Genomic DNA, 13,515 nt, shown 5'->3' with positions numbered 1-13,515 from the left:
AAAGCATAAGAGATTATTATAAAAGTAATAAAGGTTCTTTTTGACGTGTTGGCAAAAAAAAAAAAAAAAAAAAAAAGAAGAACTGTAGTCACTGTCCACTCTCTCTGCTGCTCTCCCCTCTCCCGCCCACTTCCACCCAGAGCCATCTTCAGAACATACCAGAATCGAACTACTGCTACCACCTCGTTCCAAGCTACCTCTCTCTAACCTGGATTATCTCCCACTGGCCCCCTTACTTATACCTCTGACCCCCACTAATCTTTCCTCCATCTAAAACAAAGATGCTATTTCTCTCTTTTCCAAACCCTCTGGTGCCCTCTCGGGTCACTTAAAAACCAAAGCCTTTACACTGGCCCCCAAACCCTCTGTATTGCTATTTCAATTTTGATACAACACCAACACTTCAAACCACAAAATCTGAGCTAGAAAGGAAAAAACAGGTCAAACATTTAGTCTAACCACATCATTTTACAGTGTGAGAACTGAAGTCACAGAGGCCAGCTGATGTGATTTTCTAGCAGTGAAATAGCAAGCTAGAGGATGAGGGACATTGACATCTGCATTTTCCCAGTTTCCAGGCCCATGGCCTTTCTATCCTACTGCTTTTGGGATCTTCTCCTTCTCAAGAAGTTTACAAAGAGAGAAAAGAAAAGAAAAAGAGATGAAAAAGTACTTTAGTATTAATAGTTCCATCAAGCATATTTTCTAGACTTGTAAACAAGAATCTCTGATAAAAAACACAGTAAAAAAACCCACCAAATTAGATAAATTGAAAGATAAATAATATTAGTGAACTTTCTACCTTATTCCTAATTTTATACAGACAAACCAAATATAAATATTTTGACAAAGGGGATTTTTGTTGGGATATAGGCCTCTAAGTCTGGATAACAGCAATATTATTTGTTGCAAAGCTCTTAAGCTATTCATATTGAGTAGTGTCTAGGAAGTTTTTAAGGCAACCAAAACTCTTCTAAAATGCCTGTTAAAACTTGGCATCAATAATTAGTCCCAACAAATGGCTTCAGAATCAAAACATTAAAGTCAGAGTGAAGTAGCACAAGTATTCTCAAGGGAACATACTATTTAATGGGCAAATCAGGCACTCAGTATCAAAGATGTTAATATTTTACCAGGAAGTTCCCTAGTTGAAGTAGATTTTTGAAAATATAAGGATGATGTATTTCTTCTCTAATAAAAAAATTCAGAGTGAAAGTACATGAAGAATTATCATGGAGGCCAGGCACAGTGGCTCATACCTATACTCTCAGCACTTTGGGAGGCCAAGGCAGGATGACTGCTTGAGGCTAGGAGTTCAAGACCAGACTGGGCACCATAGTGAGCCCGTTTCTATAAAAAAATAAAAAAAGAATTGCCAGGCACAGTGGTGCACACCTGTAGTCCCAGCTGCTTGGGAGGCTGAGGCAGGAGGATTGCTTGAGCTTAGGAGTTTGAGGCTGCAGTGAGCTCTGCTCATGCCACTGTACTCCAGCCTTGGCAACAAAGCAAGACATTATCTCAAGAATAAATAAATAAACAGGCCAGCCTCGGTGGCTCACGCCTGTAATCCTAGCACTCTGGGAGGCCGAGGCCGGCGGATTGTTGGAGCTCAGGAGTTCGAGACCAGCCTGAGCAAGAGCGAGACCCCGTCTCTACTAAAAATACAAAGAAATTAATCGGACAACAAAAAACATATAGAAAAAATTAGCCGGGCATGGTGGCACATGCCTGTAGTCCCAACTACTCGGGAGGCGGAGGCAGAAGGATTGCTTGAGCCCAGGAGTTTGAGGTTGCTGTGAGCTAGGCTGACGCCACGGCACTCTAGCCTGGGCAACACAGTGAGACTCTGTCTCAAAAAAAAAAAAAAAAAAGAATAAATAAATAAACAAAATCATGGAAAGAATGAAAATTAATCCATTAAGATTCATTTCCAACTTATTGTTGGTATTTCTTCTATACAACTGAGAAAACAGGGTAACTTAAAACTATAGTCACCCATTTGGCTTATCTTTAAGAAAACTCTGCTGCCTCAAAATAAGATCTAGTAGAGACATAAATTACTAGGCTTCAAGGATGACTCAAAAAGCAGAAATTGTACAATAATTTATACAAGAGCATAACTCAAACCCGGAAATCTATATAAATGTAGAGATTAAGACAAAAAAATACTAAAACACATCTGGAGTGCTACTTGTATGACTATTCTATGTTTTATAAATCTCTTAAAAACTGGTCATATTTGACTGTGCTTAATCCAATATTTACCAAATAATAAAATGACTAACACTATCCTTTCACTCATTCATCCCAACAACTACAACTGCATCTCATGATTTGCTCTTTAAAACCCCCCAAAAAAACAACTACCAAGCTGAAGAACAGACTCACAATAAAAAGTAATTAGAGAATTTAGACAGCATGTTTTGTTTTGTCCAGGATAAAAATAAAATCCACATTCACATGGCACATTGATTTTTTTTCAAAATTCAGTAGACAGTAAAATGCCTATAGAATATACAAAACAGCAAAAGCTTTATTGAGTACAACAGTTATTTTTGTTTATATAAGTAAAGAAATAAGGCAGAGAACAGTTAAATGCTTTGTCCAGAATCACAGAGAGTCAATATGGCCTAGAACTTAAGGGATAGATTCTTGTGTAGCTGTCATTTAATGAGGCTTAGCAAGAAATAAAACTAGCTACTAGTAGTTGGGTACTTCCCATTTAGCTTAGGATATGAATTCTAGTTTCAAGGCACTTAGAAAGAGTGTACCTTTTTAAAAGGCAAGATGGTTTTCTAAGATAGCACAACAGATCTTCCTAATGAAGGGGTCCTTCTTTCCCTTTAAGAAGTTGAGAAGAAACAAAAAATTTTAAAAAAGAAAGAACTACTCTATCTCATACGCTGCAGAAGATGAACTTCCAGCTCCAAAGTATGGGTTTTGTTTTTGTTTTTTGTTTAATTTTGTTTTTAATCTCATAAGGGTAGGAGCCTAAGTTGAAGCCTACACAAGTTTTCAGCCACACAAAATCCGCAGACCCAGGAAGGACAGGTACCAGCAATGGGGCTGATTGTGGCTAACTCATACCACTGGTCGACTCAGAGCCCAAACAAGAGGGGCAGTGGGGTGGAGTCAAAAAGTGAGAAGAAAACATGTGTAAGAAGGAAGGGTTAAAAAGGATAGAAGAAAGTATTGGAGAAGAGTAAATGAAGAGATCCAAAAACCAGGCGTAAAGAGAAAATGCCAGCAAAAATTGTATTTGGTGTAAACAGGCTGCTAATTCCTGGCAGTGTAATTCAGAGCAGCGCCTTTATCAGCACTGTGGGCAGTTTCTCTGAGTCAATGAGTGAGTTCACTTGGAAGCTTTCCATAAGGGCACATACCAGTTCTTGTTCCACTTATGTGCAAACTCCACGAGCAGGAAGAGCTGGATGCCTATAAAGAGGAAGCCTCCAACGGCTCCCATGTAGCGCCAGGCTGCAAAAGACCATCGAAACAACAAAGAGGTGAACTTTCCATGTGATTTGCTCAAAAGAGAATAAGCACAGCTAATTTTTTACCGAATGCTCATTGTACCTGTTAACACATTTAATTCCCACATAGCCAAATAAGGTAGGTATTAGTGTTATACTCACTTTACAGATGAGAAAAACTGAGAGTCTATGTAAATTGAAAAAAATCTCATAGCCAGGAAAAGGCATAGTTGGGATTTGAACACAGGCAGTCTGGCTCCAGAGTATCCAAGCTTAACCTCCATGCTACAATTTTCAGATATCCTAACAGATGCGGTAATTAATAAAATCCACAATGATCCACAACTTACAGGCAAAAACACATATTGCCAAAAAAATCAAAGGTTCTAATTTTATTGGGTTAAAATATCATCAACGTCCAGGGAGGAAATGAGGCTCAGACTAGGGGGACAAGAACTCAGGTCTACTCCTGGCTCTGCCACAAAGGAGCTGTAACCTTGGATGAACCATGTCACATGGGTGACAGCTTGTCTACGAAAATGACTGAGCCGGACTAGAGGACTTCCAAGTCTCTACTTAGTCTAAATATATTCTAATACATAAAAGTATCTCTATGGAGAATTAAGAAACTAGTTAATGGCATTTTAGGTGAAAGCAAGACTTGGATACAACATCATTAAGGAGTATATGGAAAAACTAGCTAGACCCTGATATGTAACTAAGTGAGGGACTAACACAATCTAAATGTTTTTAATACCCTAATTAGGAAAATGAACCCATTCAAGAGTGTTTCGAACCACTGAAACTCAGGCTTTTGACCCCAGCTAATATGAAGAAGGGCCCCCTGTTTCAGCTATGATTAAAGGCTTCATATTAACAAACTTTGGTAGGCTCTATGAATAAGGAATATAATTCAATGTTTCATAGCTTCATACTTTTTTTATCCCATTATAGCTGCCCAGTAGATTTTTAGTTGCTAAAAAGCCCTATGCTGCCGGTTGCTGGGTTTTCTGCAGTGCTCAGAAAGAACAAAGTCTCCTAGGCTGGTAGGGTCATGCTGATATGCCAAACTGGTTTTCAAACAAATTTTAAGTGCTTCATTTTCCCTTCAGGCTAATAACCTTAAAATTAAAATTCTAGTTCTTCAGCGAGCAGAATAACAAAGATCCTCTTACATCCTCCTGGAAGGTCCCAAGAATGGGGTGAGGAAAAGGGGCAGAGGATAGGGGGTGGAGAGGATAAAGTGTGGGCAGGAATTTTTTTTAAGCCACAGAAAAATCCGTAATACAAGATGCCAAAGGTACCCTGGACTATGTCTTTGAACAATTTCACAAAATGGGTGTACAAAATAAACAAGTACCCAAAATACCCCATTAGTACCGTGCAGAAAGGTCTCCTGATCTGGAATGAAGAAAGCTCCAGAGCACAGGGCCCCCAACAGCAGAAGTTTAAAGAACCAAAAGCTGGAAAAGTAAAAAAAAAAAAAAAAAAGAGGAAATGTATTTAAACGATATTCAAGGAAGGACATAATACTTCTTAGAAAGTAAGCAAGTCAATCCCTGATTCTGCCATAGAAAATATTCTCTCCAAACTGAAGGGGAGGAATTGAAGGGAGGGACTGAAGAATGCCTTTCCTTTAATTCAACAGACTTGGGACAGCCTCTGATGGTGCAAAACACGATCTCACTGCAGGCGAGGCAATAACCTGTGGGGAGGTCTTGATACCTGCCCCCACTAAATTTCTCCTCAGGTACCAGGTGTTACAAACAGGATTCTAGCTCTTTGGCAACTGTGTGGTGACAAGTTCCGCCTTCTCCAAAATCAATAATTTCAACTAGAGAAGAGCAGTTAGAGGGTCTGATGAGCAGGAAGGATCCTGGAATACTGGACTGAAGATAATGAAAGGAGAAAGCTACCCCACGAACACCGCGAGACTTACCCATTGTGAATATGAGCTCTACAACTTTTGCTGTTGTCGATTTTCAAGGTCAGTAGACAGAAGATGAAGAAGAAACAGGCCATTCCAAAACAGACTCTGTACACTGCAGAATACCCCACCAGCTTCTCGCAGGTGTCTCCAGCTTTAATGCCTTTACACATATCTTCGAAAAAAGGAATCTGAGGAGAAAGAGTTTAGAAAAGTCATGTGTTAAAACTGGGTGAAAGGGAGGCTGCCATGGAGTGTTCACTCAGCCTGCAACTCCAGGCCCACTGTGGAAATGGATCATGTGCACAAAGGAAAAGACTGAGGAGGAAAATCTACCCTCTAAAGACTTTTTCTTAATTTTCTCTGAATCTTTTGTAAAGATACAGTGCTTACAAAGTACCAGTCAGCCTTTACTTGCCCCAGTGATCTCTGAAATTCAGCAGAATTTTCTAAAATTACAATTGTAATATGTGGGCATATTTTCTTGAAGTGTGTAAATATACAGAATAAAAAATGAGACTTGCTTCACTATCACCCCAAAATGTTATTTCCCTTCTCTGAAGAGTTAACCATTTGGTGGGTAGGGTATTTTTATTAATTCACATATATAAATGTGTGTGTATACATATACACAACACATACACGCGCACATATCGTACTGTATACGTAGTAGGTATATTCAAACAGCTTTTTAAAATAAGATTGTATGTAAAGTTCTGCAATGGTTTTTGCCAATTAATAAGCCATGGAGATCTTTCCCTATTAATACACAAAACCCTACCTCATTCTTTTTAACCACTGTACAATATTTTGTAGTAAAGCTAGATCAAAATTGATAACCTTTCCCACATTGATCTTATATTTTGTTCAGGTGGGGTTTTTGTTTTATTTTACTTTGTATATTTGCTTTTTGCTATCACAAACACTGATTCAATAAGCACGCTGTGCAACCTCATTGTACATCTGCCACTGTTTACGTGGGACAGACTCCTGAGCTAGAAATGGAATTAGTGGCTCAAGTAGTACAGGTTGAATATCCCTGATCTGAAATGCTGGAGGCCAGAGTGTTTCAGACTTGGGTTTTTTTCAGATTTTGGAATATTTGCATTATATTACCGGTTGAGCATCCCTAATCAGAATATCCAAAATCCCAATGCTCCAATGAGCATTTCCTTTGAGCATCATGTTGGTGCTAAAAAATTTTCAAATTTTGGAGCTCTCTGGATTTTAGATTTCAGATTAGGGATACCCAACCCAAATTTAAAAATGTATCTACATTTTTAAATTTCAACAGGTAAAGTCAAATCACATTTTCAAAGGCTATACCAATTTATATCCCACCAATAATACCTGAGATTAGTCATTTTCCCAACCTGGGCTTCTAATTTAAAGGCAAAAACCCAATATCTTGTTTTAATGTACACCTTTCTAATTACTAGTGAGGCTCAATATCTTTCCTTAAGTCTATGGCCATCTGTATTTTTCTCTAAATTGACTGCTAATTGGGTTTTTTCCTTGATCCACTATAGCTTTTTATTTATTGGTCTTAATCTTCTAATAAATGTTGATAATAATGTCATAAAATAAGGATTTAGTCAGTGGTGGAAAAAAAACTTGCTTTTTATCAACATCAAAGTTAAATACTTTTTGGACTAGAAAATAAGTTAAATCACAAATATTAATAGCTGTTATTCACAAGAAAAAGATATCGCAGAAAAAAATGACACAAAACTAAAGGTAAAATTGAAGTGTGATAAAGAAGAGACTTTTGTTTCTTCTCTAGAAAAGATCTTAAAGAAATAATAATAACTGAGGCTGTCAGGATTTCCATAACTAAATGTCAACCCAAATAAGAGACTGGGGCAAGAATCTCAATCAATTGAGGTTTATTGAGCCAGAGGTTGAGGTCGCACTCAGGAAAACATAAGTCACAGACTTGTCCGTGGCCTGTAGTGGCCTGTCTTCTGAGAGATGTTTCCGGAGGCTCAGTATTTATACATTTCTTTAAAGAGAAGGCATGTAGGAAAAGGGGAGTAGGCTAGTTACACATAAGATAAGCCAAACACTCCAAAGGGGAGTAAAGGAAGAGGTCACTATGTAAACATCTCAGGGTAGGTGGAGAAATGGTTGACCTCATCTTGTCTTTGTTCTGCACCTGGGAAGATAAGCTTGCCATTAACATTATCAATGTGAAAGTTAACAAATTTTAGTCCTGGACAAGGAGTTAGGCTGCAGACCTAAAGATACAGTTGGTATGTCCTTATTTATGGGAGGCTGCACTTCTTGAAAGGGATAGGGGCCAGCGAAGAATTTACTTATGAGCGATTTGTGAGGGCAGTCATCCTGAGACCCATGAGGCCTTTTGCCTGTTGTAGGGCTCTGGCTAATGTATAGCACTTTGAGGAGAGGTTGGGAAGTAACAGCTATTTATTGGTTAAAAGGACAGCAGTGTCAGATTGAGTGTCCGACTCAATCTCCGACTCAATTTTCCCTTTGGCACAATGAGTTTGAATGATCCTGATATTTTTTATTTTCCTTCATAGAAGAATAAAAGATTGCCACAAACAAAAGGAAGACTAAATATAATTAGAATTCAGCTTCCTCTAGTCATTACTACATCTGCATATGAAACGTGTTTTTCCAAACATTCCAAATAAGTGACTCAGACAAAAATGCATCATTTCTGAGCCCCTATTAGTGTAGCTCCATTTTCACAAACAGATGTGAAAACTTTGTGAAGAAATGTCCAACATTTTGTTTTCAACAACTTCCCAAAACTGCAGAATTTTTTTTAAATCAGAGCAAGATATAATGGCGTATAGAGAGATGTTATTGTACTTATTTGACTGGGCTACCAAACTAACACACGTACAGGGTTGCCAGATAAAATATAGAATGTCTGCCTAAATTCAAATGTCAAATAAAAAAACAAGTAATTTCTTAGTATAAGTGTTTCCCATATAATATTTGGGGGGCATACTTAGACTGAATATCACATGGGACATACTTATACTAAAAAAAGTATTGTTTGGCAAAAGGTGAAACTTAAGAGAAGGTACTGGGGCTCAGGACACACCACCCCAAAATATAACTGTAGGAGACCAGAATAAAGTATATTTTGGTATATTTTGAGTAGCTCTGAAAGCTCTCCTTTTATATAAAAGAAATTTACATCTATAAAAGAATTCTACATTAATAAAGTTGCTGTATCAGGAAGAGGGTTGCTCCCCAGGAGCTAACTGTTATTACACTGAGAGACTTTATCTGCGTAATAAGACAACCTTATTCCCCATACATTTCCTCCTGTCACTCTCCCACGACATGGGTCAACACCCCCCCCAGCCCCTCCCCAGAGGCCCCAAGCCTCTCTTCCTTTCGGTAGCTCAGGACACTATATAAGCTTCAATCGTCTCACATTTTGTGGGACTCCTGTGATTCATACATAGTTAAAAGTGGTTTTCCTCCTATTAATTGGTCTTATGTCAATTTAAGGAAGGTAAACCAGTGCAGGGAAACAAATTCTATAGGTAGAACCCACAGTTGGCAGGACGGGATGGATGACAAGAATAAAGTGAAGGATGGGGGAGGGTTCTTTTCTTTTTTTTAAGGCACTGCTTTTTGGGATGCAGGGGGAGTACAGCAGGCAGGGGACAAAGAGCAGGAGTTTATTTTTTAACACACAGAATTTGGGGCACCCCATGGCATCTCTGTGGGGCAACCCAGTGAGATCATCTGGTCTGGAAAGTGCTTCAGAGAGTAATCAGGGCTGGACACAGTGCGACAGTCAGCACCCACAGGCAGGTAGCGAGAAGTTGCACAAGTGCTTTCTGAAGGAATCTGAATTTTTAGCTGTGTTTAACGTGAGTGAGCAACCAGCATGGTTAAAATCTTCAGGTATTGAAGTAATGGAGGAGACACACACAAAATGAACATCTCAGATATCCTAGCCCTAAACAAAAGTTAACCTGTATGAGTAGTACTGGTGACAAGGAGGTAATATTGCTTGAAATCTGTAAAAGCAATATTCATGAAGGAGAACCCACACAACCTCATTCACTGGGCTGTTTTACTTCTGTGGAATTTATTGCTCTATAATAATCATTAAATTCTTTTCTTCTTCTCTTCTATCTTCTACTCTCAGCAACACCCATTCCTGAACCCGCCCCTCACCATAACGCTGCACATTGTCACCTCTTTCATCTACACCAGCCCCTTTTCATCTTTAGACTCCTCTCTATCTCCCTGCCCCAAACCCACTTCACTCCTTTTCTTCTCCCTCTAAAACCCATTTCGAGGAGGATGCTAATAGCAGCAGGTCCGAGATGCTATGCCACCATGCCCAACAAATCCCCTCCCTTGTTTACTCCAGGCCATGGGGAATGTGCCCAGGGCCCCTCCGCTCTTCAAAGGGTGAATATGCGGCACTGCAGGTTTCCTTTTTTTTTTTCTTTTTTATGGCCCAGAATATTCCAGCAAGTACGTGGCACCGCAGGTTTCATCAAAATAAAAGTAGGCAAACAACCCCCTAGGTCCAAATACTAACCAAGACCTCCTTTATGCTCTGTAGGTGACTTAGCACTTTTAGCCTTCAATAGTAAGTGGTGAGTATTTTGGGCAAAGAACCTCCAAGTTGAACAAGCTGGCAGTATTTTAGCAAGGGAAATTTGCTCTGATTAAATATTTGCTATTCCAAACTCCATCCCAGTTTTGGAAAAAGAAAACACACATCACATACAGAGCCCGCACCACAGGGCAAAGGGGCTGTGCCCGTTAAGGGTGTTACCTCTTAAGTCTGGCTCTGGGCATCCAAGGACACAGCACGTAAGCTGGGCTCACACACTGCGTCTGTTATTTCTGTACAGACCTGAAAGCAGGAGGTTTCCTTCCAATCCTCAAAGCCGCAAATTATCGAGCAAGAATAAATAGTTCATGCAGACTTTCAATCCTAACTCCATTAAGTTACACACACACACACACACACACACGCACACACACACACACACACACACACACACACACACACACTCACCGTGAGCCTCAACAGCCCCACCTGTAAAATGAAATAGTACCTCCACCCATCTCATTCAGCTGCCCTGAGAATTACATCAGATAAGCTTGTGAAGTGCTTACCACAGTTGCTTACCCATAGCAGTCACTAGGTTAACTTCCTTAATTCTAAAGCACTACCCACTATATAAAAGAAATTTTCAGGGGAGGTCAGGCACATTACATGATCCACTGGCTGATACGTTCCAATGTGACCATGATGGGAAACTGAGTACCTTAGAATTCCGTAGATGCTCTACTCACTTTCCTAGAGGATACACTACAGATTAACTTTCAATAAGGTGAATCCTTCCTTGTTGGGGCTCAGAAAACAACACCCCCAAATGAAGGCCTCACAAGCAAAGGTTTTTCTCTGACCTTCTGCTGCCCTCCTGTCTCTCAGTCCCATTCTCCCCCAGGCTGGCCACAGCAACTAGAATCCCTTTTTCCCAAAGCCAGCCAGAAAACCTAAAAATGTTATTCTAACTTTCACCCTGGGAAAGACTGGCCATAAAGAAATTATCTGACCTACCTTGTCTGACTATAGGTCATAAGACTCCTGTTGTAGGAGGGGTCTGGCCCCACACCTAGGAGGAAGGAGTGCTGCTCAGAGAGGCCAAGAAGAAATCTAGACAGGCCTTGCTGGGTTTCCCCACTCCGTCTTACTAGCATCAGATCATATGCTTTTTGTCCAATTATACTTCTACATGGCTGTCCATACATCGTGAAACCTAACCATAAAAATGGACAATTTCCCCTGTATCTTTGGGTCTTCCTTCTGAAGGCTCCTGTGTATACACATTTAATAAATTTGTTTGCCTTTTCTCCAAGTAATCTGCCTTGTGGGTTGATTTTTCAGTGAACCTGCAGAGTGAACTTGCCCCTTGGCCCCTACACCTGGTACATTTATATAAGAACTAAGTTCTAAAACACAGCACTTACCTGTCTTTCAGAGACCTAGTCACCAGCCAAAAGAAAGAATATCTGCACTCACAAATTAGGAAAACTATTTCCAAAACATGAACACGATTATTAGGCTCAAAAAGATGGGAGCTAGAAGAAAATTCATATAATTCTGTCCACATAGGAGAGATGCTGCGTGTCCCCCAAGCAACTTCAATCTCAAGCAAATAAATATGAAGAATTAACAAAAGAGCTATAAAAAGGCCTCTAGGTCTAGTTGGCCAGGGACCCAGATGCTGTAAACATAAGAAAAATGTATAGGCTTTGGGAGTGGTTATCACGAAATGGAGAGCAAGAAGATGAGAGTTGTGGTTCTACAATATAGCATTATTTGAGAAAGATGAGAAAATGCAACATTAGCAAAGTTAATTATTCTTATATTTCATCATATCAAATTTCTAGAGCACTGAATGAAACCAAACTTCAAAGAAAACTTTGGGCAGCTCGGCATGAGGGATGAGTTAAGCTCATAAAACTAGAAGAACTAGATCTGCAAGTTCTGTTTAATATCCCTCAATTGAAAATTAATTTCGGACCAGAAACTCTCAGTCTGCCTCTCCCTTCTCCGATATTCCACTTATCTCCAAACTCCCCGGGAGAGTTTGGTTTTCTCCGTGTAGTAATTCCAGAGTCCGTGACAGTGATGTCTGCCCGTTACCGACTAGTGGACACCGCTCACGAAGTGGGAAATACTAAAATCAGCTTCCATCTCCCTTAGACAGCCTCTCAGCAGCCAAGGCTCAGTAAGTGACTATCTCTGAGGCCCTTTTGAGGATCTGGGGCTATTTAAAAAACCGTAACAACAACCAGTACTCGCTTCTCTCTTGCTTGGGTATCGGAACATTTTTAAGAGAAAAGTCTACATTGTGTCATTAAAATCCATAAGAGGAACTAAAATTCTACAGAGTCTGGTTTTCTGGGACCCTTCCACCTCTCAAATCAAGACCTACTGGACTTTTGTTTCGAGTGGAAAACACGGGTTATGGCCCTGCACAGAACACAGGGTCTGACACAGGACAGTGTGCTGCCCCGAGATGAACAAGGCGGACTGTACACAAAGATGTGAAATCTCTATAAGGAGAGGACTAAATGCTGAAACAGGCAGATCTATTCTCGCCACTTAGAGAAAATGCTTGTAGCCTAAGTGAGCCCCAAATCAGCTAGCTTTCTTCTTCAATGTGTGAGCTTGAAGTGCAGTGGTGACACTTGCAAAATTGTCTTCTGTACATAATTTTTAAAAACCCAGCGGAATTAGAGTTTGCATATGTATTCTTCATTCCATACAACACAGTGCATGATATACTCGCACACACATATTACAGCACGGGGTTTAATCGTCCACTCCATCATTCCCATCTACTATGCGCAGGTGTCATTCTAGGCTGGGGGATACAAGCAGTGACGAGAATAGGTTAAAAGTCCATTCTAACAAGGTACTAGCTTTCCAGTGAAATGCTGTATGCACACAACCACATGCTGTACTTCATAGATATCTCAAGTACTTTCACCATTAATTTGGACTATTCGTGATTTTTGCCTTACACGGGACATTGGAACCTAATATCTCCCAAAAGACAGGACTCCACCATACCTTAACCTCAAGATTTGAGAGTCCCTAGTTACCTGTTCCCCAATCCCAGTAACAGGAACCAGTACAAGGCAGAAGTTCAGGTTTCTGGCCCCAGCTTCTTTCCCATTTTACCTTAGGCCTGGAATTGAGGGTCCCCAGACCCTGGGGAACTGGGATGCCCAGACATTCATTTTCTCCATCCCCACTTCTTCCTGATCACCAAAACGCTTGGTCTGAATTGTTAAACAAAGTTTAAGGGAAGCCACTGGGACTAGCCTCCTGCACCAGGGCCACAGCAGACCAGACCAAACCAGAATGGAGTCACTTGTGCTAAGTGCCATTGAACTTTGAAATGGGGCAGTTTTCAAAAAAAAAAAAAACCCACGAGATTCCAACCAATGAGTCTGCATAATAAAGTCCCCTCTCTTTTAACCTTTTGCTCTCTGTTTTTATTTTCCTCAGGCGTTTTCTGCCTATAAAGCCACCCCTTTTGCTCAGCTAACTGGAACACTCATTCCATTTTATGTTCTAGAATC

The 13,515-nt window shown here is 40.1% G+C and overlaps 1 protein-coding gene across 1 annotated transcript in view; it reads right to left on the bottom strand.

Annotated features, from left to right (window-relative positions):
* Positions 1-13,515, bottom strand: part of SERINC5 (serine incorporator 5) — a 93,849-nt gene that overhangs the window by 22,324 nt on the left and 58,010 nt on the right. The window contains exons 3-5 of the mRNA XM_012664477.1: positions 5,413-5,591; positions 4,854-4,936; positions 3,384-3,477 (exon numbers count right to left, since the gene is read on the bottom strand). Coding sequence (XP_012519931.1) covers positions 3,384-3,477; positions 4,854-4,936; positions 5,413-5,591 — 356 coding nt within the window. The remainder of the gene's footprint in view (positions 1-3,383; positions 3,478-4,853; positions 4,937-5,412; positions 5,592-13,515) is intronic.

Source organism: Propithecus coquereli, unplaced genomic scaffold, assembly GCF_000956105.1.
Source record: "Propithecus coquereli isolate 6110/MARCELLA unplaced genomic scaffold, Pcoq_1.0 Scaffold9, whole genome shotgun sequence".
NCBI classification, from domain to species: domain Eukaryota; kingdom Metazoa; phylum Chordata; class Mammalia; order Primates; family Indriidae; genus Propithecus; species Propithecus coquereli.
This window is presented reverse-complemented; position numbering and strand designations above follow the sequence as displayed.